At 52.1% G+C, this 23182-nt stretch overlaps 6 protein-coding genes across 6 annotated transcripts; 3 read left to right on the top strand and 3 right to left on the bottom strand.

Moving 5' to 3' along the window:
- Nucleotides 1-1273: 1273 nt before the first annotated feature.
- Nucleotides 1274-2749, top strand: TRIVIDRAFT_199806 (uncharacterized protein; the record flags this gene model as incomplete). The annotated part of the gene is made up of 5 exons (XM_014102184.1): nt 1274-1276; nt 1503-1551; nt 1821-1845; nt 2132-2407; nt 2593-2749. The coding sequence occupies 5 exons, from the start codon at nt 1274-1276 to the stop codon at nt 2747-2749; spliced, it is 510 nt and encodes a 169-aa protein (XP_013957659.1).
- Nucleotides 2750-4765: 2016 nt separating this feature from the next.
- On the bottom strand, nt 4766-6574 carry TRIVIDRAFT_36917 (uncharacterized protein; the record flags this gene model as incomplete). Its single annotated transcript, XM_014102183.1, has 4 exons — nt 4766-5911; nt 5988-6124; nt 6188-6231; nt 6288-6574. 4 exons carry the CDS (start codon nt 6572-6574, stop codon nt 4766-4768), a joined length of 1614 nt encoding a protein of 537 aa, XP_013957658.1.
- A 1140-nt stretch (nt 6575-7714) lies between these two features.
- Nucleotides 7715-8777, bottom strand: TRIVIDRAFT_64126 (uncharacterized protein; the record flags this gene model as incomplete). The annotated part of the gene is made up of 3 exons (XM_014102182.1): nt 7715-8124; nt 8240-8269; nt 8363-8777. The coding sequence occupies 3 exons, from the start codon at nt 8775-8777 to the stop codon at nt 7715-7717; spliced, it is 855 nt and encodes a 284-aa protein (XP_013957657.1).
- Nucleotides 8778-9317: 540 nt separating this feature from the next.
- Nucleotides 9318-10337, top strand: TRIVIDRAFT_64127 (uncharacterized protein; the record flags this gene model as incomplete). Its single annotated transcript, XM_014102181.1, has 1 exon — nt 9318-10337. One exon carries the CDS (start codon nt 9318-9320, stop codon nt 10335-10337), a length of 1020 nt encoding a protein of 339 aa, XP_013957656.1.
- A 3754-nt stretch (nt 10338-14091) lies between these two features.
- TRIVIDRAFT_74087 (COPII component protein) lies at nt 14092-17662 on the bottom strand (the record flags this gene model as incomplete). The annotated part of the gene is made up of 3 exons (XM_014102180.1): nt 14092-14499; nt 14565-16223; nt 16283-17662. The coding sequence occupies 3 exons, from the start codon at nt 17660-17662 to the stop codon at nt 14413-14415; spliced, it is 3126 nt and encodes a 1041-aa protein (XP_013957655.1).
- Nucleotides 17663-21204: 3542 nt separating this feature from the next.
- Nucleotides 21205-22956, top strand: TRIVIDRAFT_215798 (uncharacterized protein; the record flags this gene model as incomplete). The annotated part of the gene is made up of 5 exons (XM_014102179.1): nt 21205-21371; nt 21470-21496; nt 21739-21761; nt 21846-22224; nt 22306-22956. The coding sequence occupies 5 exons, from the start codon at nt 21303-21305 to the stop codon at nt 22468-22470; spliced, it is 663 nt and encodes a 220-aa protein (XP_013957654.1).
- Between the last annotated feature and the right edge of the window lie 226 nt (nt 22957-23182).

The following is a 23182-nucleotide window of genomic DNA, read 5'->3' as shown; positions in this document are numbered from 1 at the left end:
AGCGTCTCGCCCTGCACTTACTAGTAGGCCTGGAACGAGCCATGGAATGTGTGGCTGAGATAGCTGAGCTGCAGCCTTGGTAGCGAGTGAAGCTATTTTCATCGCCTTGTATGATGAAACTGAGCTAGCGTTAAGCGTGCGGACCGACCATTCGCTTGTCGAACTACACAATGTCGCTGGCATTAATCTGTGCCTCAGGCTGGTACCATGTTATATTGCCTTGCAGTGCATCCAAAATACCGGTGAAAGACGACCAATGATTTTTGTCGTCCGGGTTTGTTCGTCGGCCAATCTCACCTGTAGAGTAATTTTTACGCCGACTCGGAAGATACATGCGGCACATGAAGTGCGTGGTGCGTTTTATTGAAATCGGCCTTTTGCCTCTTTTGCCTTTTTTTATTGTTAGGCAGCCAACTTGGTCGGGGCAGATACCCCCGAGGATTGCTTAGCTTCGGGATATCGGGAATAGTACTAGTTGACCAGTTTGTACCCGTCAATTGCAGCAGTTGACACCTTCGATGAAGTGGCTTACTGGCAGTGTAATTAATTATTCTACTAAGAAGAGAGACGCTAGGTCTTTGGGATTCTTGTCTACGACTATCGAAGAGTTGATGCTGTTGTGTTTATGGTTGGATGGGTTTGGACGGATATTCCCCACTGGGTTTGCTACCCGTTATCGGCGTTGACAGCTCTCCGGATCCGGGGTACATGTCGGTATTAATAACAGCAATTCAACAAGATAGATTGCCATTAGAGGCAACTATAGTTGTTCAAGCGTTGCTTGGCTATTCCGCGTCGATAGCCCAGACAGAACTTCATCTACTCCATCTCTAGGGGCAAGCAATTAATATCCCAAGTCACATATACAGTGAACGTTGCATATGCTAACTTCGAGAACCACTATGCTAATTCCCTTCCCCGGAATAATCTGTATGCTAACTCCCCGGAAGCTGCAGTAGCAGTGTTAGTCGACAATAGCACCAATAGTCGGAGTGGTAACGGCACGCGAGATCCGAAAACTGGAAGTACCCTTCCGTACCCCTATCTCCGGGGAGATAACACGGTGAAATGCATTCGGCGATATATCCATATTATTTGGAATAGATACCTTGTGGTATATTCAGTGTTTTGGTTCTCCAGGCAGCAACTTATTTGGATAGTTGCCGCTCTTTGGACCCTCTTAATTTCACGAGGATTCGAAAACCGGCTAACTGGGAATAAATCTTCTGAATGGGACTGGGATAGTCTCGAAAAATAAACGACACCTTGATCCATGGTAAGCACCTCCAATGCTACGTAGCTCATCTTGTGCAAAGTTTCATCCGTTCCCTGTTTGTTGCGGTCACCTACGAGTACTCACTTACACGTCGTTGATTACATCTACGCAAAGGTAACGTTATGAGCCGTTTTGTATTCTAGACTAGGTCGGTGAATTTGTAATCGGAGGGGTGCGAGTCCCCATGTAAAGTGACATTAATTGTACTGGTAATAACGGTATTTAGTCCTATCAGGGGCTGTCCATGGTTGATGGGATATCGGCGCAAGTTGGAGGTAAGCATGGGAATAAGAACAAGAGCGATTACCTATTGGCCGAGTCAAAAGCCTATTTCGTTATTTTAAGACCGAGTATGCCGTCCTAGGAGTCCCTGGACGACATCCTCGCACGGGTCCTTGTAATCGTCGCTGACATGCGTCAAAAAACGGATCAAACGGCAAGCTGCTACTTCAACGTCGCCTGGCCAATCCCGACTCAAGTAATTGCCAGAGGACGTCCCAGCTTATCCCGCAACAGGGAAAAAAAATATCACTATATACAACAGGCCTGTGCTGGGATGTCGCACTACTGTATGTAGCCTCTACTGGTGAGAAAAGCTGGCCCATGTACTTTGGATATGATGTTTCATTGGCAGCGGAGACGGCATTCTGAGGTTGCGGCTGCGACGGTGGCATCCGCCCATTCATACATCTTACACACTCACGACAAGACACGCTTTCTCCTACTGCAAAAGACAGGGCTGGTTGGGGTCCCTAGTGTGCAGGTATACACGTACAGATCCGTCAATAGCACGGACACACTTGCGGGCATCCAAATAGACTCACCCTTGTTGATGGATACTTGGACATACTGTAGCTGTATGCTGCGGCCGCTGCATCGAATGCTGCTTTTCTTCCTCTTCCTCTTCTGCTTCCTCCCTCCTTACTGTACTGTGCTGGACTCAAAGCACAACCCTGGCCGTCTCAGTCCCTTTACTGCTCTTCTCTTACTCGCACACCCTCCTTTATTTCGTTCTTTAATTCCCATGTCACCCTCCCACGCCATCTCGGTTCTGACGGCACGACCCTCCAGCTTCCCCTCCATTCCCAAGATTCCTTCTTTCCAGCGGACTAATACTGGTAGTGCGTATCCGTATGTACCTCGGACGCTCATTCCGATTACTAACCACTAGACCTTGAATGCCCACAAGGCGAAGTAGAGACGAAGAGCCGCATTGCCAGAGAATCTGGAAATGTCCCGCGTCGCTTTCATACTCATTCAAAAGTGGTAACACTCGAGAGTTCCCCCAGACTAGAAATGCCTCTTCTTCATTTCAGGCTGAAAAGAAAAGGAAGAGGCCAAAAAGTACCAACGACATTCTTCTCGCCCGCTAGCCCCACGCCATTTGCTGCCATGTGGCCTCGTCAAGATATGGTTGATTATGCTTACAAGTATGCGAACAAGCCCCCCATGTCAGTCCAGCCGTTGAGCTGAGCCAACAAGCCCTTTGGCCGCCTCCTTTTGCCCTTTTGGAATGCTTCTGAGGCGTCGTAGCGTGCGCCACGCCTTTGCTAGTACTGTGCGCCAAAAACTGGTCTATTGCCTCTTGGACGCTTCTCCGTGGACCCAACCAGGCGGGAAAATAAAGAACAAGGCCAAGAGGGGGGGTTCAACGGACTTGGACCGACCTCTGTTCAGCCTTGGATGTTAATATCCGATGGCCTGCTTTTGTTTAGCACCGCGATTTTTGCCTGTTGGCTCCTAGGCTGGGGTCTTATCAGCACTTGGGGGATGAAGATGACAAACCACCAACGGGAACCCCTAGTCGTGACTTTGTCGCTGTTGCATGAATGGCGCATTTCCCGGTTGCTTGTTGCTTGTTGCTTGTTATTAGCTGAGCGCCGCCGGGCCTCGTCATTTTTTCGCAGCACAGGGAGGCGTCTCGGTTTCTATCTTTGGGGGTAATCAGCATGCGCGTCGCCGTGCCGCAATATCCATTGTTCAATTCCAGCTGGTAATGATTAGCTGCTGAGCCGTGCTGCTTCTCCACAGCGGCTACTGCGGACGCCGACAACCGCGGCAACGTGCTTGTACGAGGCGTTGTTGTGTGCCCTGTTCGGTTACCCGGCAAGACTGCCAATAAAGAGGCGCTTTGCGAAGACGGCAAGGCTTCCCAAAGAATCGCCTACCCGTTATTTGGCATACTATAGTTGATGCGGGCAAGGGCTGGAGCTGAAGTGAGCTGAAGTGAGCTGAAGGATGTTGTCCAGCTGGAAGCCTCCAGGGGTCAAAGGGGGGTTTCGGCTTTGAGTTGTTGTAAATCTGCAAGGTCGAGGATTGTGGCAATGGCACTGGTATCAAAGTGTCTCTCAGTTGGTCGTCGTGAGGGTATTCTGCTGTCTGTAATCTCACAAGGTTGTAAGTGGAAACTTGTCAAGTGAGATTGATTCAAGGGCAACTGCCAAAGCCCATCATCATGACCACCAACAAGATTCGACAGCGTAAATGGTAAGGTAAGATAATGGCTCTTCGTTAGCCAGGTTCAATCTAGCACCCGCCTCAGGAGACATCCTTTTTGCTATGTATACAAGATGGGGGTATTTCTATTCCGCCTCCCAAAACAGCCTTTTCTTCTATAACATTTTACGCAACGACTACCCAACATGGCCGTAAATATAGTACAACTTGTGGAGTTTTCTCAAACAAATGTCACTGCTCCCGTCCAACTATAAGAATGGTTGGAAGAGAATACAGCCAAGCCAGATCTCCGAATTCAAAACAGAGCGGTTAGATGCGCCCCTGTGGCGTCATTGTCTCCAAAATATGTTCGCTCCTTTGGTGGCATCGGAACAAGTACTTGGAAACAGACAGTCTATGCAGCATACAAGTAATACATGGGCTGAACGCATAAAAAAAAGAACAGAAAAGAAAAAGTTTGTCAGCCAACAGTCAACACCACAATAAAAGCCTCCTCGCTTTCCTGCAGAATCGCATCCACTGTCGCAGATGGACTAGTTGCACAAGATCTAATTTCCCCATTTGTGACTGAGAACGACTCGCTGGAATGGACCCAATCGCTGTTGGAGCATCGGCTCTCAAATAGGCGGTGTCGGCCTCCCCGTCTCGCGTGTAAGGTACATATATGTGTGTGTGTATGCGTTGCATGTATATATATGGAAAGAAAGGTATGTATATATAGAATGGTTGAAAAGAGACAAGAATCATGGCACATGCGGCTTCCCGCAAGCCTTCTCGTCTTTAACCTCAAGATCGGGATACGCAGTGTAACCTAATCACGGCGTGGCGTTGCGTCATGCAATCGGTCCCCTGACGCAGATCGCCGTTTGCTGCTGTCGTGCGAGCAAGCTTGCCTGAAATGAAACAGTCCGAGGTAGGCAGGCGTTGACGAGCACAACGGGCTGGTTGCTTGCCACCTCCCGAGACGTCGGGGCAATCTCCTGTCTGAGTGACGAAGGTTGATGTACCGCAAGGTCGAAATGATAGCCGGATTTAGCAATCGCAGCGCTCGAAATGGCGCGGAAATGGCACCACATCACGGACGTTGGGTACACCGGTGAGATAACTCAGCAGACGATCAAAGCCAAGGCCGAACCCTCCATGGGGAGGACAACCCCAGCGTCTCAGATCTAGGTACCACCCCATATCATTGGATCTGGCTTTCCGTTGTGTTGGGACCTCCATGCCATGTAGGCGCATATTGTCCTCGAGTTGGGCAAGCCGATGCTCCCTCATGGAGCCTCCTGCAAGCTCTCCGAGATTGGGGACTAGGAGGTCGAAGCAGTCAACAGTCTGCCCCTGGGGTGGCGGGGATTCTGACTGAAGCATGTAGAAAGCTTTGATATCCCGCGGGTATTGGGTGACAAAGATGGGCATAAATGCGTCACTCGCTTCGTCATATCCGATTTTTTCAGCAAGGTACCTTTCATGTTCCGACTGAAGGCCGGAGCCCCAGACAGGCTGGTGTTCAAACATGTGGGCTACAGGCTGGAGGATTTCGATGGCCTCCGTGTAAGTCACTCGTGGCCATCTTGTCGGCGCCATCAGACCCTTCCATCGTTGTTGTAGCTCTTTGGGATCGACAAGGTCCTCAAATGCCAAGCGTTCTGCCGGGTCTCTGGAGTCAAGCCGATGATTTTCGAGTTCCTGGGCGGCGCTGAGCTGCCTGAGTCCTGTGGCAAGCGACCCTAGCATTCTTTGGGCGAGATCCATGACTTCATCCATGTCTTGAACGAAGCTCATTTCAGCTTCAAGCATGTAAAACTCGCTCAGATGCCGAGAAGTGTCACTTTGCTCGGCTCGGAATGTTGGTGAGAGAGCCCAAACATTTCCCAGTGCTTGAGCTAGAGCCTCTAAATGGAGCTGTGATGAGACAGTGAGGTACTTGGGATCTCTGAAGAACTCGGACGGTCCGCCGCTCTTGACGGTAAACGCTTCACCAGCGCCCTCGCAGTCTGATGAAGTGATGATTGGGGGGTGGGTTTGCTGAAACTTTTCATGGAAAAAAAATTGGCTTAGGAGGGCCATGGCGTCTGATCTTAGCCGAAGGAGTGTGGAGTTGATGGGAGTTCGCGGACGGAGATGTGATATTGCCCGTAAGCTCTCTGGAGTTTGATATTTGTTCTGAATGGGATATGTCTAGAGAAACGTCAGACCGAATCTACGAGCCAAGGGGAGCAAAAAACAGGCTCTTTGCAGAACAGCATAGCCTTACTTGGGGGTTGGACGAGCCAAGAATTTCCACCTCGCTGACCCGTAGCTCAGCTGTTGTCGGCGCCTGGCCATGGTCAGCTCCCGCAGAATGAGCAGCCTCTTGCTCTTGGCCATGACCTAAACTTGGCTGGCCTGCAACTGAGCTACGGGCAACATTGCCTCCTTGAGACTCTACGCTGGGCGGTGGTATGGAGGAGCTACTATGCCAGATGCCCTTTAGGCGGACGGCTGCACCCGGGCGAATGCTACGAAGGGCTGTCAGCTACTGCTCGTCATGATGCCAGGACGAGGGCTGACGTACTCTGCGGCCAAGCTCTTGTCCACGACGGCCTGGACAGGTCTCATAGACGAGCCGTCTGTGATGTCAACGAAGCGCACGCTAGAGCTTTTGCGAACTGATCTAACCCAGCCGCAAAGCTGGACATCCGAGACAAGGCGTCCAGGCTGCCATTCTTTCAGGTCTGCCACCGTCTTGACGTCCCGAAGACCCTGCCCGTCGTCGCCAGGGATGCGCACCGAATAGCTTCGCCGGTAGGGAAGACGGTAGCGCCGATATCGTCTAGCAATCTGGCCGAGCGAATGAGACATGATATGATATTCTTCTGATATGATAGCTCAGCAGGCTTCAGCAAGGCGGCAGAACGTGAGTGCGTCTCATGACGTGTAGCCCCAGGCTAGGTAGGGAGAAGCACTGCACTGCAATGGCCGTACAGACTGTCTTGGGTCTAGATGCCGCTGGATGTCATTGCTTGTCTTGCTGAGCAGGATTTTGGCGTTGTTTGCTTTTTGCTGGCTGAAGCTGTGAGCAGGGGTTGGGCGAAAAAAGGAAAAACAGTTGTGCCGTTGGGTGTGCGGGCCAAAGCGGTGAAGGGCAAAATTACAAAATGCAGGTGGGCTGGTGGCACCTGGAGCTCGCGAACTCGTGGAGGGTTTCCAGGCTGTGAGGCAGCACAAGCGCATGATCAGGTACAGGTACATGATCTGGTGCTCTAGGTACTAATTCCGGCGATTCGGCACTTTATGACGACTACCTGATACCTAAGTTGAGCTCTGTATAACATGCGAGTACTCGCCCAGTATCGCCGTTGTGCCTCCTCCCGCAGAGCATTCAGTTAGCTGGAGGTGTACTCGTATTGCCTGTTCTAGTAGTAGGATCCCAGCAGCTGCCACTGCTAGCAGCTACTAAGGCCTCAACACTAGGTACCTGTAGGTACTAATGCTGCCTACTGTATAGTGGCCCGGCAGCGCTAGAGAAAGGGGCCGGCGAGCCCTCTGTTTGAGAGCGCTTTGGGGGGCTCTGCCCTCCTTGCAGCCACTCAGAGCTGCAGGTATCTTGCATGGTACTGCCTTATCTGGTGGCTAGCACCCATTACATATTAGAACCCCCAATGGCAGTGGAGGCTGCAAGTACACAGAGGTATATTTCCTACCGGAACAGGAGTATGGAGTACCTTGGCTACCTTAGCCAGCCATGGGACGGGACCTGTGTCTTTAGTGCCCGGCGTGTACTCCGTACTGGTACATCATTGTGAGCCATCCAGCATTGGCCTCTCTTCAACTTCTGCTCTCACATCTTCTCCCCTCTTCGCATCCATCCGTCCAGCATCGTCATGCACCGCTTCCACTTTTTGCCTCGCATGCCTCGCAAAGACCTTCGGGCCGCCCACAAGCTTGGCGGGCCGCACCCACCTGATCTCCCTTTTCTTTTTTGTCTGTCTTATCCCGTCATCAAGTGATGAGCGCCTCCTCTGAATGGGTGCCAGAAGCGCCATGTTCCACTCGCACCCTCCACTTGTCTGGCGACTGCGGTCCTTTTGGCTGGCTGGCCTTGTTCTCTCCTTGGAAGAAGGCTTGTTGCGAGATTGCCTCTTGGGACTGTACGCTGCGGGCGGCGTCCCGGCTAATGGCTGTCCAACCAGCTTGGCTGTGATGTCTCAGCTCGAGCCCTTCTTGCTCGCCCGGCCTGACACCGTCGTCAACCGTGATGCCCATCCCTGGCGAGCGCCATGGGATTGGGCAATCGCCGCGACCACCATGGCTCGATGGATGGCCTGCCAGGTCACAACCGCTTTCCGCCTCCACCCACGAGCCCGCCGGGACAATCCCAGCACCAGCACCAGCACCAGAGAACAAAAGACCTGCCCGTGCTCCGTACTCCATACATGCTTATACCTCTGGTGATAGTGGCTCTCGCGCCGCCCCCAACGAGATCTGTAACTTAGCTGTACTCGTATGTACGGTACGAGTACTCACCCCAAAGGCCCTTGAACCCCGGCCCATGTCCTGCGCCGACACAGACTAGTTTAGACCCTTGCAAGGTTCAACAGGGCGAGATGAGGTATCACAGATCTTATGCGCATGCGTCCGCAACAATACTCCGGCCTATGCCAAAAGCAACAGTTACGAAGTGCGTCTCGTCATTGCTTCCGCCCGCTGTGCTCTGCTTGCATGTGCTCTTGCCGCCAAATCCAATGGGCAGGCCGGCTTCAGCTCCGCTCACCAGGGTCTCCCCTACCCAGTGTGAAGCCAGAAGCTCCGTAATGAACCATGAACGCTGTACATCTTTGTCTGAGAGACCCGCGGAGGGGACCTCGTACCATGCCTCTCTGGCTCTCGACTTGGCTCTCGGCTTGGCTCTCGACCTGCCTCTGAGATCTCGCGGCACGCGAACCAAAGCTTCCTGGCCAGTCCTGGGCGCTACCACCCCTCCATGTACCAACATGTCCCGCCAACTTGGCTGCCGGCGCCCTCGTGGGTCCCGGTATGTATTCCTGTCTTGCCGGCGAGACATCATCTAGCCCCCCTTTGCGGTCCTAGTAGTCTGTCAAGCGATGCTTGACACTCTCTTTGCAACTTAAAGATCACTAGCCTCTTGATTATTCCTGCTGACCCTGCTTGCTCGCCTGTCGTTGGCTTTTGTTCTAAACATGTGGTTCAGATTCTGGACATATTGGGTCGTACAATTCACTGCAATCCCTACATCTCGCTTCACCCTCTCGATGATCGTTCGCTTCTGAATGACTGCCCGCCTGATTGGTAACCTGGCTTGAAGAGGAAGAGACAAGGGGAGAGTTTTTTTTTTTTTTTTTTTTATAAAAAAAAAAGCACACACATACATACACACACACACATTTATATCAGGCCGAGACAATGATATAAATCCGCTTCACCCGCCCTGCTGACTGGTTTCGTTTCTCGGGATTCAAAACAACAAGAGTCCCCGCTAACTCTTATTAAACCCACGCATTCTTTCTTTATATTCTGCCGTCATCTTCCTCTCCATCCTCCGTCCGTCTTGCTTTTCTTCTCTATTCAACCAAGAGTTTTCAACATGGCTCCGACACCTAGATCTAGCAAAGTAAGGCCGTCGGACGTGGCGGCCGACACAAAGAGGAACTTCATACCTCTTGTCAAGGCCAAGTTCTCCGAGAGGTATCCCCCATATTCTATCCTCTACCGACAACCTACGCTGCAGCTCGATATCCCCCGCCGGAAGACGAGCACTCGTCCCCCGGTGTTTCGAGTAGAATATGGCGATCCCGTCATGAGAGCCATCTACTACGCAGCCATGGATACTGAGTCTAGTGTGGCTGCAGGGGGGCCGAGAATTCGGATTCCCTTTATCTGCGCCGCCAATGAGCGTCGTCCGGGAGGAGACTGGGAAACTGGCTGCTCCGGTTACGAGGAGAGGCTTTGCCGACGAAGCAATCTCTCAGCTACATTGAGCACTCCGTGGCCGACGATGGGAGAGGCGTCCCACTATCCAATTCCCACTCCTGGGGGCATTCTCTCTGATTCAGTGGTTGTTTGCCGTGGACCTCATGAGCGGTACGAACAACTCGATGACTGGTATGATTTACCAGTCGTCTCCGTTGCCCCAACACGATGGCCCAAACTCACAGAGAATGGGACCAAGTATTCCTTCTCGGCTGAGAGGGACATGATTCGAGAAAAAATTCGCGGCGCTCTTCGGATTTGTCTATACAACAACTATGATCGAGTCGTGATTGGAGACTTTGGCCTTGGCAATGGCTACCGAAATCCGCCGAAGGAACTCGCCGAGATTTGGCGAGATATCTTCCTCTTCGATCCCGATCTCCGTGGACAGTTTTCCTATGCCATTTTCGTCTTTGAAGATCCCGCACAGAGCACGACTCGCCTGATCCACGAAGAGATGCGGAAAAAGGATCAAAAGAGCAGCGGCATGTCAAAGCCGAAGATGCCTCTCAACCCTACTGGCAACGGTCCTACCGACATGGACATCTTTGAGGGCATTTTTGACCCTGCAGAGATTGAGCATGTTCTTTGTCGACCAGACCCCCGGTACGCACTTGGCATGATCACTTCGTGAACTCTGTTCGCCATCTTCGCAAGGATGACATCTATGGGCCAGCTACGAGTACCGGAACAGTCTCAGGTAGAACGGACATGGGCTTCACTGGACTTTGAACGCTAAGTAAAGCCCTTCTGCCGCCACCCCCTTTCTATTTTCCTCTCTTAGCTTAATATTCATCATGGGCGGGTCATCAGGAGAGGGGGGAAAGGCTGCTTTAGTTTGCTATGGGCGGTATTCTGTGTATTTCCTAGCTGTTCGGGCTTTTGGTTTGTTCTCTCTTCTTCAAGTGGAGAAGGGCGTCAATTGTCTGGGGTTGGGACACTATGGAGGTTGGTTCGTTATGGCTTGGATGGACGGGCTAAACTATTAGGGATATCACATATTGGGACGAGGTCTTTTTTTTTCCGGGTTGTTTCCTGTCTCTTTTTTTTCTCCCCCCCTTCCCTTGCTGCATACAGTCATCTCGCGTGTACGATTGGTTGCTGCTAGTGCAATTTAGTGGTGGCGGGCTGTGGTTAAAGCACCCTGGGAGGTTTTCTTTGCTTTTTTCCAGCTGTTGTTGAGGTGCGGTGTGAAACCGGACAGGTGGCTCTCATATTTATTCACCCCCAGAATCGAAGATGCGATTGGATCAAATCACCCACTAGCCATCAAAATTTGGTGACAGAAGACAGACAGCTGACATCAGACCCCCTCGCTGGGGATGAGCTGGCTGAGACATAGAATGGCACTACGGCAAAAAGGGCGACGGAGGTGTCAACCATATTTTGGGGGGCTGGCGTCTACGATTACTACCACACATATTAGATGACTTTTTTTTTCTCCCTCCTCCTCCCCCCATACATTGTCTTTGATGACCGCGGGTGAAGTCTCAGAACACTGGTATAAATACGAACTCAGACCCCCGGCGCAGCGGCTTACAAAAGTACGTGTATGTGGGCATCCTCCCCAGACAACGATTATTGAACTGCAAAATCGAGTGAGATTGTCGCAATGGAGCAAAAGCAGACGGGACATGTCCGTCCACCTGCGTTCCGGAGACCCGCGGCAGACTAAGGTGGCTTTGCTCAAAATTCTTTATTAGAGGCCACCCCCTCCCCGGGAGTTCCTTGCATGCGTCAGACGGCTGAGAAGTTGAAACCGGTGAAGGCTGGATGTTGAGGCGCTAAAATGTCGTGGTCTGTGTGATTCGCGGCTAACACGATCTACAGATAATCCATTGCCGAGACGCTATGTCCAGGCCTTGATGACAGTTTGTTGACTCAGAATGCCGCTGGGCGCTGCAGGAGTATTGAGACACAAGGATCGTTACCCTCTATCAAAGCATAGCCTGACGAAAAGTCGCTGGGGGTGTGTGGAAGGGCGTGATTCACTCAACGAAGGATGTATGGGGGCGCCCGACCCTTCCCCATTCCCATACGGAGGAGCCACACGCATCATCGCCGACCTCGTTTCTCAACTCTCACCAATCTCACAAGTCGATTGGTCCTCTCCGAATCAATAGCCATGGGTCGCTAGTCATGGGAAGCGGTCCCCCGTTGCAAATTATTGCCTCTCAGCCGCAATTTTTGCCACCCAAAACAAAGCAAACCAAACGGCATCTGCATCTCGCCTACCCCGCCAGAGGCTCTTGGGGAGCTCGCTCTCTCTCGGAAACCCATGTTGCCAGAGCAGGGATCGCGGAACTCGCCCCTTGCCCGATCTTTGGCGCTTGCTCTGTGGCATCCATGCTTGAAATGTCAAAGGCTGCGGCCGTTGGACATGGGAAATGGTGCTATGCTCTGCCCGTACAAGCGGCCCAATGCTTGTTCCTCTGGTCTCAACCTTGCGGCCGCATCAAAGCCTGTCCTATACTTGTCTGTGTCGTTTGCGAAGGCTTACCAGTACAGTATTTTGTACGAGGGATGCCTGCCTGGACAGCGTATGCCTGCTGCGGTTATATACGGAACCTCCCCTGTATTATCTCGAGATGGCAAGGGCTTGCCATCTCTCTTTCTGTGCCATCCATCTTGACAATGCCATTGCCAATTGGATTTCGCTACGGGTAGGTTGGTGGGAACACTCATATTCGCATTGGTCCTATGCCTTCCTCCCCTCTCTGTTCTTGTGAGGGGAGAAAGAAAAAAAGACTTGGCAATACTGTAATCACATAACACACTTGCGTGGCTTACAGATTAGCTTTACAGACATACGATCTCGACACGCTTGAAGAAGACTCGTAACCAAACTCAGCCAGGAAGCTCCCCGCCCCATCGCACATTAGCACATATGGCGCGCATGCATATACATATTGGTGAAGGCCCATATATACACCCCCTTTTTTTTGGTGGTACTTGCGAGAAACAGGGTAAAAGGGATGTATGCTATGTACAAGCTTGATTCTCGATCAATGACAAAGCAAAGATGACATGTCGTCTGGATCACACCCATCAATAACGCCCTCGATAGGCTCAATAGCTCGCCCGTTCCCGGGTCTTTGACAGGCGAGTTTGCCGGGGGTGGGGTGGCCGAGAAGGCATCTTGCATCACTGACACTATCAACTCTTGCTGATGCTTCATGCAGGAGTAATATAACGTGGTACATGTCGGTCGTCCCCTTCCCTTCAAAAGGCACGATCGCTTGCCATACGGAGTACGAGAAGTACGAAAAGCGGGAAAAGTGGGATGGGCAAAACAGGATCCTGATCTTCGTCTTCGTCTTTCCCCCCTCCCCAAAACGGGCTAGGTTGCCTAATCGGCACCCCTGGGCACGAGGCCTCTATAATACATGGCTAAGTGTGGCAAGAGATGGCAGGGCTCTTCGTTTTTTTTTTTTTTTTTTTTTTTTGGGCGGCAAAGATGACAAATTGAAGGGGACTGGGGTATAACGCGATGCTGCGTATACTAGGAGGTTTCGGAAACTCGATGGAAACCGGCTTTCGGGGGCATTAGCCTATGTATGGACTTGGCCGTGCGTCTTGGAATATGCCCGTGTGATTTGATGGTTAGGGTTTGAGACAAGGACAACTAATCAGTCAATGTCTTTTGACCTTTTGCTCATCTCCCCAAGACAAGAGGATTCAGTGTCTCAAACCAACCAACAACTGGAAGGGAAAAAAAGATACATATTAAAAATGCCGCAGCCATTAACAGGAAAAAGGAAAGAAAGACAAGAGAGAAAGACAGAAAAGAAAAGAAAAGAACAGAAACCGAACGAAAAAAGCCGGAATTATTTCCTCCCCTCTCCCTGCTTCCCTTTTTAGAGTTCGGCTTGCCATCTCACTGTTCATCAACCTGAAACGGGCCCAGCCGCCCAGGTCTGTCTGTGTGTCTTGTCTGTCAGTCTATTTCCCCTCACCACCATCACCAGGAAATAAAAAAGAAACCACGAATTTCAAATTCAGCCCCCCCGGGCAGCACGTGTACGGGCCTATCGTGGTTGATTTCAAGTTGATTAGATACCACGATGGGGGATCCTTGCCGATTCTCTAGTGCGGAGGGGGGAATGCATTGTAATATTGATATGTAGCATCTGTCATGGTAGCATCGCCAACGGTTTTCGTATCTCGATGCGATGCCAATTGCGAGTGAGCGGGGGCCTTGTAATGATGAGTATACTGTACTTCAAGAACAGGCGGGTTGTAAGACTGTGAACCCGGGATTTTATCTTGTGTTTCGCCTTCTCCCTTGGTGGGAGCCCAAGTGGTGAGAGTAATTAAACATGCTTGCATTTGAATGAAATGATTCTAAGACACGCCATGCATGTTCATAAAAAAAAAACACACAAACTATCCGCAAAAAATAATGACTTATTCATACATACACAACTGTGTTGCAGTTTTCAACATATGTTTTCTATTTCCATATCATTTTGTAATGCTCGATTCGGACAATTAGCAAATGACCCGTTGTGCCGGCGCTGTTTTTTTTTTCCTTTCTTGCGTAGCAATGTTACCCAAAAGCGTGCGCCTTGCATATAGTGGCATCTCCGTGCTAGCTACTGTACCAACCGACTCTCCCACCCTGTTGGAGCGAGGAAGAGGGAACGAGCGCATATCTTGCTTGGTATGACAGCTCGATAAAAAGATCATGGCCTCAGTGCCTACTGCTTCTACCAATAGGCCGGCCTCAGTCCCGCAAAGTTGGCCATGACGGCGGTCGCCTCTCCATCACCTTCTTTCTTACGCTGTCCGCTCAACTATTGGCAAGCTGGATTAGTATCTGGTATAAAACAAATGCAGGAAAGAAGATTAGTAGACATACCTCGAGCTGGACTCCCCGGTGAATGTGAACAAGCCAGTCGACATAGCTCTTCGCCTCATTGTTTCGATCCTCCACCAACATGCGTGCAAACTCATACTCAGCGCCGTCAATTCCTTGGCGTGCCAACTGTATTGTCATACCCTTTGATCCCCTCATGCTCTTTAGGAACTCAATAATGTTGCGGACCTGGGCGCTGAGATGGGTTTCCAGCACAGGCAGTGACGACGTGTAGGGGTCTAAGCCCTTGAGCGTGTCGTGGCCCTCACCAAAGAGGTCGGTGATCAAGTTTGGCGATGTGTGGGCGTGGAACCAGAGCAAGCACTGCTGTCCGTTATCCACCAGATAGACACCGCCCTCCTCAACGCGTGAGAATGACGTTCGGACCGTGGGAGGCATCTTGAGGTGGCCAGTTTCGGGGTCGGCAAAACCTTCTTCGGGTTGGAGATTGTGAATGGCAATCATCCTGGGATAGAGATACAGATCAAGCTCCAATGGGCCCATGCTTCGAACCATGCGCATATCATGAACTCTCCGATCCGAATTCTCGATACCGCCCTTGAAAGCCCGGCACTTCAAGAGGCCCAGCATATACATGCAAAATTCCTTGAGCCTTTCGGGCATAACAAGCTGGCTCGGCGGAAACTGGTTGGCTGAATGCTTCTTGTAATTGGCCATGATGTCGATTGTTCGCTCTGTCAGCCAGTTCCGGACGTCGAGGAGATTGCTCGATGTAGTTGCCAGTTTGGTGCCGGCTTCCTTTGCCAGAATCCCAACAACGGCATCTTGGTCGACAAACTTCAAGCACTGTCGAATGGCCTGCTCCTTGGTGCTGGACTCTTTAGAGGTATCGCTGACGCTAGCAATAACGTTGGAGCACCGCACACGTCGCTGCCCGGAAGCTGCTGTGTAGAGGAGAGCGGTCTGGAAGTGGGCGTCCAGCTTCGGATCCAGTTTGCCGTCGTAGCTAAATGACACGCCCAACGCCTTGTCTGCATCGATGACGCCGATTTCCAAGTCGGCACCAAAGGTGTGCTGAACAAAGTTGCCGTGGTACGCTGACACTTGCAGCCCATTTGAGCAGCGGACCTTCATCAATGCTTGGAAGCCCGTTTCTCGTGTAATGGCATGCGTAATCTCCATTGACAACTTGGCACCATCCCGCGGGGCAATAAAGTTAGGGAAGTAAAAGGTCTCGCCACCGGTTGTGGCAGCAACATGTCCTACGGTGGCAATGTCCAGGTAGCCGCCAGACGGCGCAGCAAGGAAGAAGTCGACACCAATTCCGGACGAGGCCATCTTCTCAGATACCTTCTTCCAAGCAGGGTGCTCTGTCGTGTACAGCTTCTTATCCATCTCGCCGCCAGGATGGTTGCCGTCATCACGCATGAACAATCGACCAGGACCCCAGGTTGATAAGCTCGAGCCAGAGCATATCACTTTACCTCCCGTTGCCTCTAGCGCAGCTACAGCGGCGTTGAGGGTAGCAAGCAGGGCGGGCTCGGGATTTTTGATATCGGAAAACATCTCGGGAAGGCGGGTTAAGAGAGAGGTGATGACAGCCTTTGACTCATACGGGTCGACGAAGAGTCCCTCGCCGAGGGGAAGGAATGGGTCCTCCAAGTCGGGCATGATCATCATATGCGCCTGATCCAGATTCGGCTGTTTTCACTGTCAGCAGGCCAACGCAATTCTTCATCTCATTTCTAGTATCCACTCACGTTGATGTTATAAAAGTGAATGTCCTTGTCGTATGTGATGAAGCCAACCTTGGCTCCCTCGGGTATCCTTCGCTTTGGCTCACTGTTTTCATCTTTTCCTTCGTCATCGCCTCCATACAGGGCCGCAAGAATGCCTTCACAGAACGTCTCCATGAAGCCCTTGTTATACGACTCCTGGGTGACATCGATAACAAAAAGCCATCGAAGGCCGACAGGCTCCCTGGTCCAGTACTCCTTGGGAACAACGAACTCAACTGTGCCGCGGTGAAGTTCCGCACGTTGATCCCTATCCAGGCGCACTCCTTGAGGGCTGATGGCGCAGAAATACTCTGGCGGCGTATCGTTGGGGTATGAGCAAAGGTTGCACACAAACTTGTTGCCGCCCGATCGGAACATCATAAAAGGGTTGATGTAAGCCCGGCATCTTCGACAGCGTGGCGGGCCGGCCTCTCCAAAGTCAAGAACAGGAATTTCTGCCTCTCCAGCCTGAAGGGGAGCCAAAGGCTGAATGAGCATGCCCAGGGGCAAGCCAGTTGCGTGTAGGCCCTCGGATGTTGTTGGGATGTTGTTTAGTGTGAGTCGGGTATATTTGGGAGAGGCATTGCCCTGGTCGAAAGCAACAAACGAAACTGTTGCAGGAGGAGGAACATGGCGCTCAAATGTCGGGTATACGTTCTTATTGAAGTGCTCCTGGATCGAGTCCCTGGCAGCTGGTATGCTTGGCATGTCGTCTGCTGAGACTTGGCTGGCACCAACTGCGCCTATAGGTGTAGCAGCAGCGGTGGGGCCAGAGCCAAACCTCGATGCGAATTCGGCTTGCGATACGGGGGCCGAGGGGGTGAATGGAGAGGCGGGCGCTGGGAACTGGCTGGGATTGGCCATCTGAGGCGTGCCCAGGGGGCTAGCCAGAGGACTTCCAAACTGCCCCAGAGCCGGAATGCCCTGCGGGTTGTTGACATTGAGGAACTGCTCGGCAGGCGTCCCCGGCGGCATGCCATTGAAGGCTTGTGACGAGCCAGTCGGCTCCACGCTATGGTACGCATGCCTGTCCTTCTTCTTCTTCCTTGCGGCAGCACCTCCCGCATCCGCCGCCAGGTTCATCCCCCCAAACTGCGCCGCCAGGCCAGCATCTTGCGACGGCATCGGAGACCCGGGATAGCTTTGGCCCTGCGGCGGGCCGTAGCCGGGAGTGGACGGAGGCGGCATGGCCATGGGAGCTTGGTGGCCGTACTGAGGAGCGCCATAAGCGCCTTGGGGGGCATACGGCGAAGGAGGCACGGGGGTCTGGAACTGAGGCGCAGCCGGGGCGGAAGTCTTGTTGGGATCGTTGGGGTCGAGGGGCTCGCCGTGGCCCAGGGCGTGGTACTGGGTGTAATCCATTGTGTGTGTTGCGTGGAGGCTTCGGGATGAATTCGACGATGCCAATATCAATATCAATATCAGACGAGGTACACGTCGACGATTGAGGGGTCGTTTTGCGAGACAGCGGAGCAAGACAAGGCCAGCAAGGAGAAATGAAAACGTCAGCGACTGGTGGACATGCTCAGGACCGCTTCCATGATCCTCGCTCACAAGCCCGGCTCGCAATAGTCGTGCACCTTGTCGCGGCGAAGCTGCAATGGCCAGAGAAGCTGCCTTGCCTCGGTGGCCTTTTCGCAGTGCTTCGACTTTCTACATTCGTGGCTTCAGAACCTGGTCGCCGCTTGGCTCTGATTGGCTTAGCCCGGTTCCGAGCTCTCAGAGGCTTATCGGGCGTTTTATCGAGACATGTCGACAAGGAAGCCCCACTTGCAGCAACGCGGCCTCCGGTCTGTTGCACGTGCACGGTCACATGGAGGCGAGCGTCCAGCCATTCCGTGTAAGTCGAAAGATGGAGACATAGCTGCTATGTAAAAAGAGAGGCTGAAAAACGCACTGGTCTGCAGTCTCTAGCCGCGGGGATGTCGCAGAGAGCGGCCAAGTTTCATGGAAGTGGTATGCGCCTCTCAAGACGGCTGGCGAGGTGTCCAATGGCCGAGATACATAGAGCAACGATACATGTGTGCGTACATGTGTTGAGCACCATGACGGGCCAATCCGCTGGGGGCTGGGTCATAATGCATGATAAGCACATTTTAGGTTCGGCGTTTGGTCCTATGGAACTAATTCTCTCGCAACTTGGATTCGTAATATTCTTTTTTTCCTTTTTCTTTTTCTCCCATAATTAAGATCCTTTGATGGAGAACAGTTGAAACATAGCTGTGCTTTCTCAGGTACTCTGGTGATTGGATTGGCGTGCCTTGCTTTGGTCGTGGATGCGCTGCGGTCATCAAGCATGACACGACTCGGGGATTTGTGAGTTGTCATTCGACAATAGGCACAGCACCAGGCCATTCTCGATGGCTCGCATAAAACGTAAACGACAGGTGTCTCTATCACATTAGATGCTGGCAATCAACTAATAATGACCTGCTTACTCCTGCACGATGAACTGTAAAGTGTTCCCAAAGCGCAGTAGGGTATGTTATTGGTGAGCGCACCCACGCATTGCAACGAGCAGCGTGTAAGACTGGAACTGATCCCATGCAGGAGGCTGCATCAATGCCTAGAGTTCCGGTATATGAAGAGGGGATTGTTCCAAGTCAACGAGATTCGAAACAGACCTGTCTGGGTTGGGCACAGTTGGCAAGCTGGTTGGGCTGCGTGTCGTTATTGTTGCGGGAGAGTCCAAGTGCGGGGACAGGAGAGATGATGACGGCGTCGCGCAGCCATAGAGATTGTCGCAAAACAAGGCAAAAAAACAGCTATTTGGACGAGAAAAAAAAAGAGGAAAGCGCAGAATATAAGATGAAATTGCCTAGATAGCAAAGTTTAAGCTTGTTAGTATCGCTATGGGCCGTTGGAATCTCATCTGGACGGCTGGGTGGTCATTGGACCCTTGAGCGGGATGACATGACATGGTGCAACGACGAGCCACAATGAGCAGCGCAAAATCGTAGCAAAAGGAAGCTCTGAAACTCGGCAGAACGCAAAAAAAGTAGATTTCGCATGGGAAATAGGCTACTGCTATCCGTTAAAGGCAACATGACGAGAAACAGCGGGAGATTTGGCTCCGAACGTGGCAAAGGTGAGACGATGACAGGACGGTCGGTCGCATGACCATCCGCCACTCCGACAGCGGGCGGTCTTGGAATCGCGACAGCTCACCGCAGAGAAGAGATATAATTACAAAATTGGATGAAATCAATTCGCAAATCATCAAACTTGATGCTAGAAGCAGAAATTATGTGATTTAATAGGTGGTTGTGAGGCAAAGCGGCGGGAAAGCGTTGCGACGGCCATGTCTGGATAGCTTCACGGTTGGGTCGCGAGCGAACCGGCGAAACTGGGCCAAAAAAGTGACTTTGGCTACGAGCAGCAAAAGCGACACCAAAACGCAAGGGAGCCCAAATAAAAATAGGCTCGGCGAAAAGCCCGAGAAACAGGCATTCAGATGCAGCCATTCACAGGGTCACAAACGGGGGGTGCTGTCGCGCAATTCACAATGCGACAACGACCATAGGGGAGCGACGACGTCGACCATCTAAAGCTCACCACGTCTCCAGCGACGACCCGCCGCCAGATGGCCTCTTACAACAAACAACGCTACAGCCGCATTGGGGGCCTGGGGATTTCTGACGTCAAGAAGCGCAGCGGACGAAGGGCCAGATGGGCAGCTCGAAAAATGACTCACAGACCAGGCAAAAGGAGGGCCAGCTCGAGAAGAACAAAGCGAGCCGGACAGGAATTTGGCATCGAGGTCGGGGGGAGCGGTCGAGCCTCAGATCAGAGGTCGAGGTACACGGCAGACGAGGTGATGTTGGCGCTGGCCAATCAGAAAATTGGTCACGAGGCAAGGGATTATTTTCGCAGCCGAACTGGCGTCGATTTTTACTTTGGAAGCATAACAAGGGCTGTGGGGCCCGTGGCTCTGGCAGGAGGGCCGGAGAGGGCATGTACCGGTACTTGCAACCGCAAGGTACCGGGCACAGCGGGTCGTCTCTGTGTGTGATGTCGAGCTCATGTCCGGGCTGATATTAATATGTGTGGCTGGGGAGGGTAGGTGAGGTGAGAGAGAGGATGGATCGGGGGGCATTGAGCGGCCTCGGTGTTGGTGGTGGCGCAATCATATTCTGAAGTTGAAGCCGATTACAAGGGTATGGATGTGATTACAGCAGTTGACGGCGGCATGTTTAGTACAGCAGCGAATATATACGCCCGCTCTTGGTGAAGCTACAGTACGCCGACACAACAACGGGAGTGAGTTGAAAAAAGAAAAATAAACAAAAAGAAAATAAGAACAATATTAAATGAGAAAAAAAAAAAAGATAAAAAACAATAAGAAAGAAAAAAAGAAATATTGATAGTAGCAAAAGATAGAAACCAGTAGTATAGGGTGGTGCCATGAGACAAGAGAAAAGAGAGAGAGAGAGGGAGAGAGAGAGAGAGGGAGGGAGAACGAGGAGGAGGAGGAGAGGGATGCAGGGCAGAGGGAGGTGAGAGAGATGCCGCGCCAGTTGAGCCCGAGCCCAAAGGGAAAAAAAAAACTGTGGCGTCGCCTCGGTGCAGGATCGCTTCCCGGCCGGGGAGAGAGGGGCCCAACTTGTACCGGTACAAGCGCTAGAAGTCGTTGATGGAAGCAAAAGGTGTGGTGGTCTGGCCACTGCAGCACTACCACTAGTGGGGTCGCCTAGCGGGTGCGGCACACATGGGAAGATGGATGTACATGATCCAGCAACACAGACCACCAGTCCAGGGGACCTCTGCTGGAGCTCAGCACCTAGCTCCAGGACCTACTGATTGCGGCGCTGCCCCCGCCCCGTATATAAACAAGCCCCATCGCCCTCCCACGCGCCCGACGTCTCGCCTGTGCCTCTCTCTCGATCTTCATCGCTCTGCAATTCTCCATTTCTCCATTTCCGCTCGCGTCAGTCAGACCGCCCGCATATTCCAGCCTCAGCTCTCAATCAAGTGTGAACACGTTCCGCATCCCTCCACCGCCATGCCTCCCAAGAAGACCGAAGGTGCTGCCCCCAAGGCCAAGTCTGGCGCTGCTCACGCCAGCTACCAGGTTAGTTTCATTGTCCGTCGGCCGCATGCCGGCATCTGGCGACGTCTTTTTCCCCCTCTGCGTGTCTTGATTGGAAGCTAATGCGAGCCCGAATGCAGGACATGATTACGGATGCCATTGTTAATGTATGTTGGCAGCCCTCTGTGGCACCAGCGCATCTGTTTGCGCTTTATTTCCCCGTCTCCCCCCCTCTTCACATCCCCTTATCACTGCTGTCCTTTCCCCCCTCCCTCTCGTAGTTGTTACTGTCTGTTGTCACCTCTTCATCACACCACTTCACGTCGCGTAATGTCCCATCCCGCTTGTCTCCTTTGTACGAACCAACACAGGATTGTAAACTGACTTGCTCTCTTTTCGCATCCAACAGCTCAAGGATCGCAATGGTTCTAGGTAAGCCCATTAAGCCCATCTCACCATCAGTCTCCCAAACTCATTGGGCAGCACCGCTACAAGTAGCTAACATGGTCCCAATAGCCGCCAGTCTCTGAAGAAGTATGTCAAGGCCAACAACACCCTGAACGTCTCGGACAACATGTTCGATTCTCTCTTCAACAAGGCCCTCAAGGCCGGTGTTGAGAAGGGCATCTTTGCCCAGCCCAAGGGCCCCTCTGGAGGCACCAAGCTGGCCAAGAAGAAGCCCGAGGCCAAGAAGGTCGCTGCTCCCAAGAAGGAGAAGGACGCCACTGCTAAGAAGGCCACTACCACCAAGAAGGCCGCCCCCCCCAAGAAGGCCAAGGAGGGCGAGAAGAAGGAAAAGAAGGAGAAGAAGGAGGGCGCTACCACCACCAAGAAGGCTGCTGCTCCCAAGAAGGCCACCGCCACTACCAAGAAGACCAAGGAGGCTCCCGCCAAGGTATGTCTTTGAGTCTCATTCTCACTCTCACCCTCGCTCTCTCATCCTTTTCTTTTCAGTTCTAACTCCTCCCCCTTTCAGCCCGAGAAGCCTGAGACCGTTCTGACCAAGACCAAGTCCGGCCGTGTTGCCAAGACCCAGAAGCCCGCTGCCACCAAGAAGGCCGCACCAAAGAAGGCTGCTGCTCCCAAGAAGGAGAAGGCTGCTGCTGCCGCTCCCGCAGCCGCCGCCGCCACCAAGGCGTAATTGTTCCCTTTGGCGTGAGCAAAAGCAGCTTTTCTTTTACTTTTTTGTATCCTTGATGAATGTGGCACGGCGTTTTTGGGGTTGCAAATTATTACTACGGGTCGGGCAAGGGAGAGCCTGGGTTGGCTCGGGATTGATTGATTGCTGTTTTGGCGGTGCGCAGGAATGATGTTTGTTTTGATACGCGCACTCTCGGACGCGCTGGGCACGGCATTATCGCACTATATATGTGACTTTCCTGGAATGAGCTCCCCAGTGGGGGGGCGGATCACTATATTTTTTCTTCCCACAAGACTGATCTTGTCCGTCCGTGTCCTGTGTTGTAAAAAGTTTGCGCGTTTTCGCCTTCTCTGGTGGGCGGATACTGTGGGCAAAAACGACAAGAACAACAGAAGCGTCACGGTGTCTGAGGACTTGGGCATGTGCTTGGTGTAATAGTACTTTGAGAAATATGATAGACTTGTACAATCTATATTAATTCACCTGAAAGCTTTCAACAAATATGCGAATTGCGATGCGATTTCAGTTTGCAAATGCCTCGAGCGAGGCGCGAAATGAGCGGAACCCTCACGACTGCGCTGTTGTTATGATGGGACGAAACTTGGAGCTTGCGCCACTAACGCGTAGCGAGATAGTACGGGGGAACTTGATAGAGGGGCGCATCGCAGTGCTGCTCCGCGGCTTTTTTTTGCTTTTTTTTTTTTTTTTTTTT

The sequence above is a fragment of the Trichoderma virens genome, assembly GCF_000170995.1.
Source record: "Trichoderma virens Gv29-8 chromosome Unknown TRIVIscaffold_5, whole genome shotgun sequence".
Classification (NCBI taxonomy): domain Eukaryota; kingdom Fungi; phylum Ascomycota; class Sordariomycetes; order Hypocreales; family Hypocreaceae; genus Trichoderma; species Trichoderma virens.
Note: the sequence above shows the minus strand (reverse complement) of the source record. Positions and strands in the feature narration are given on the sequence as shown.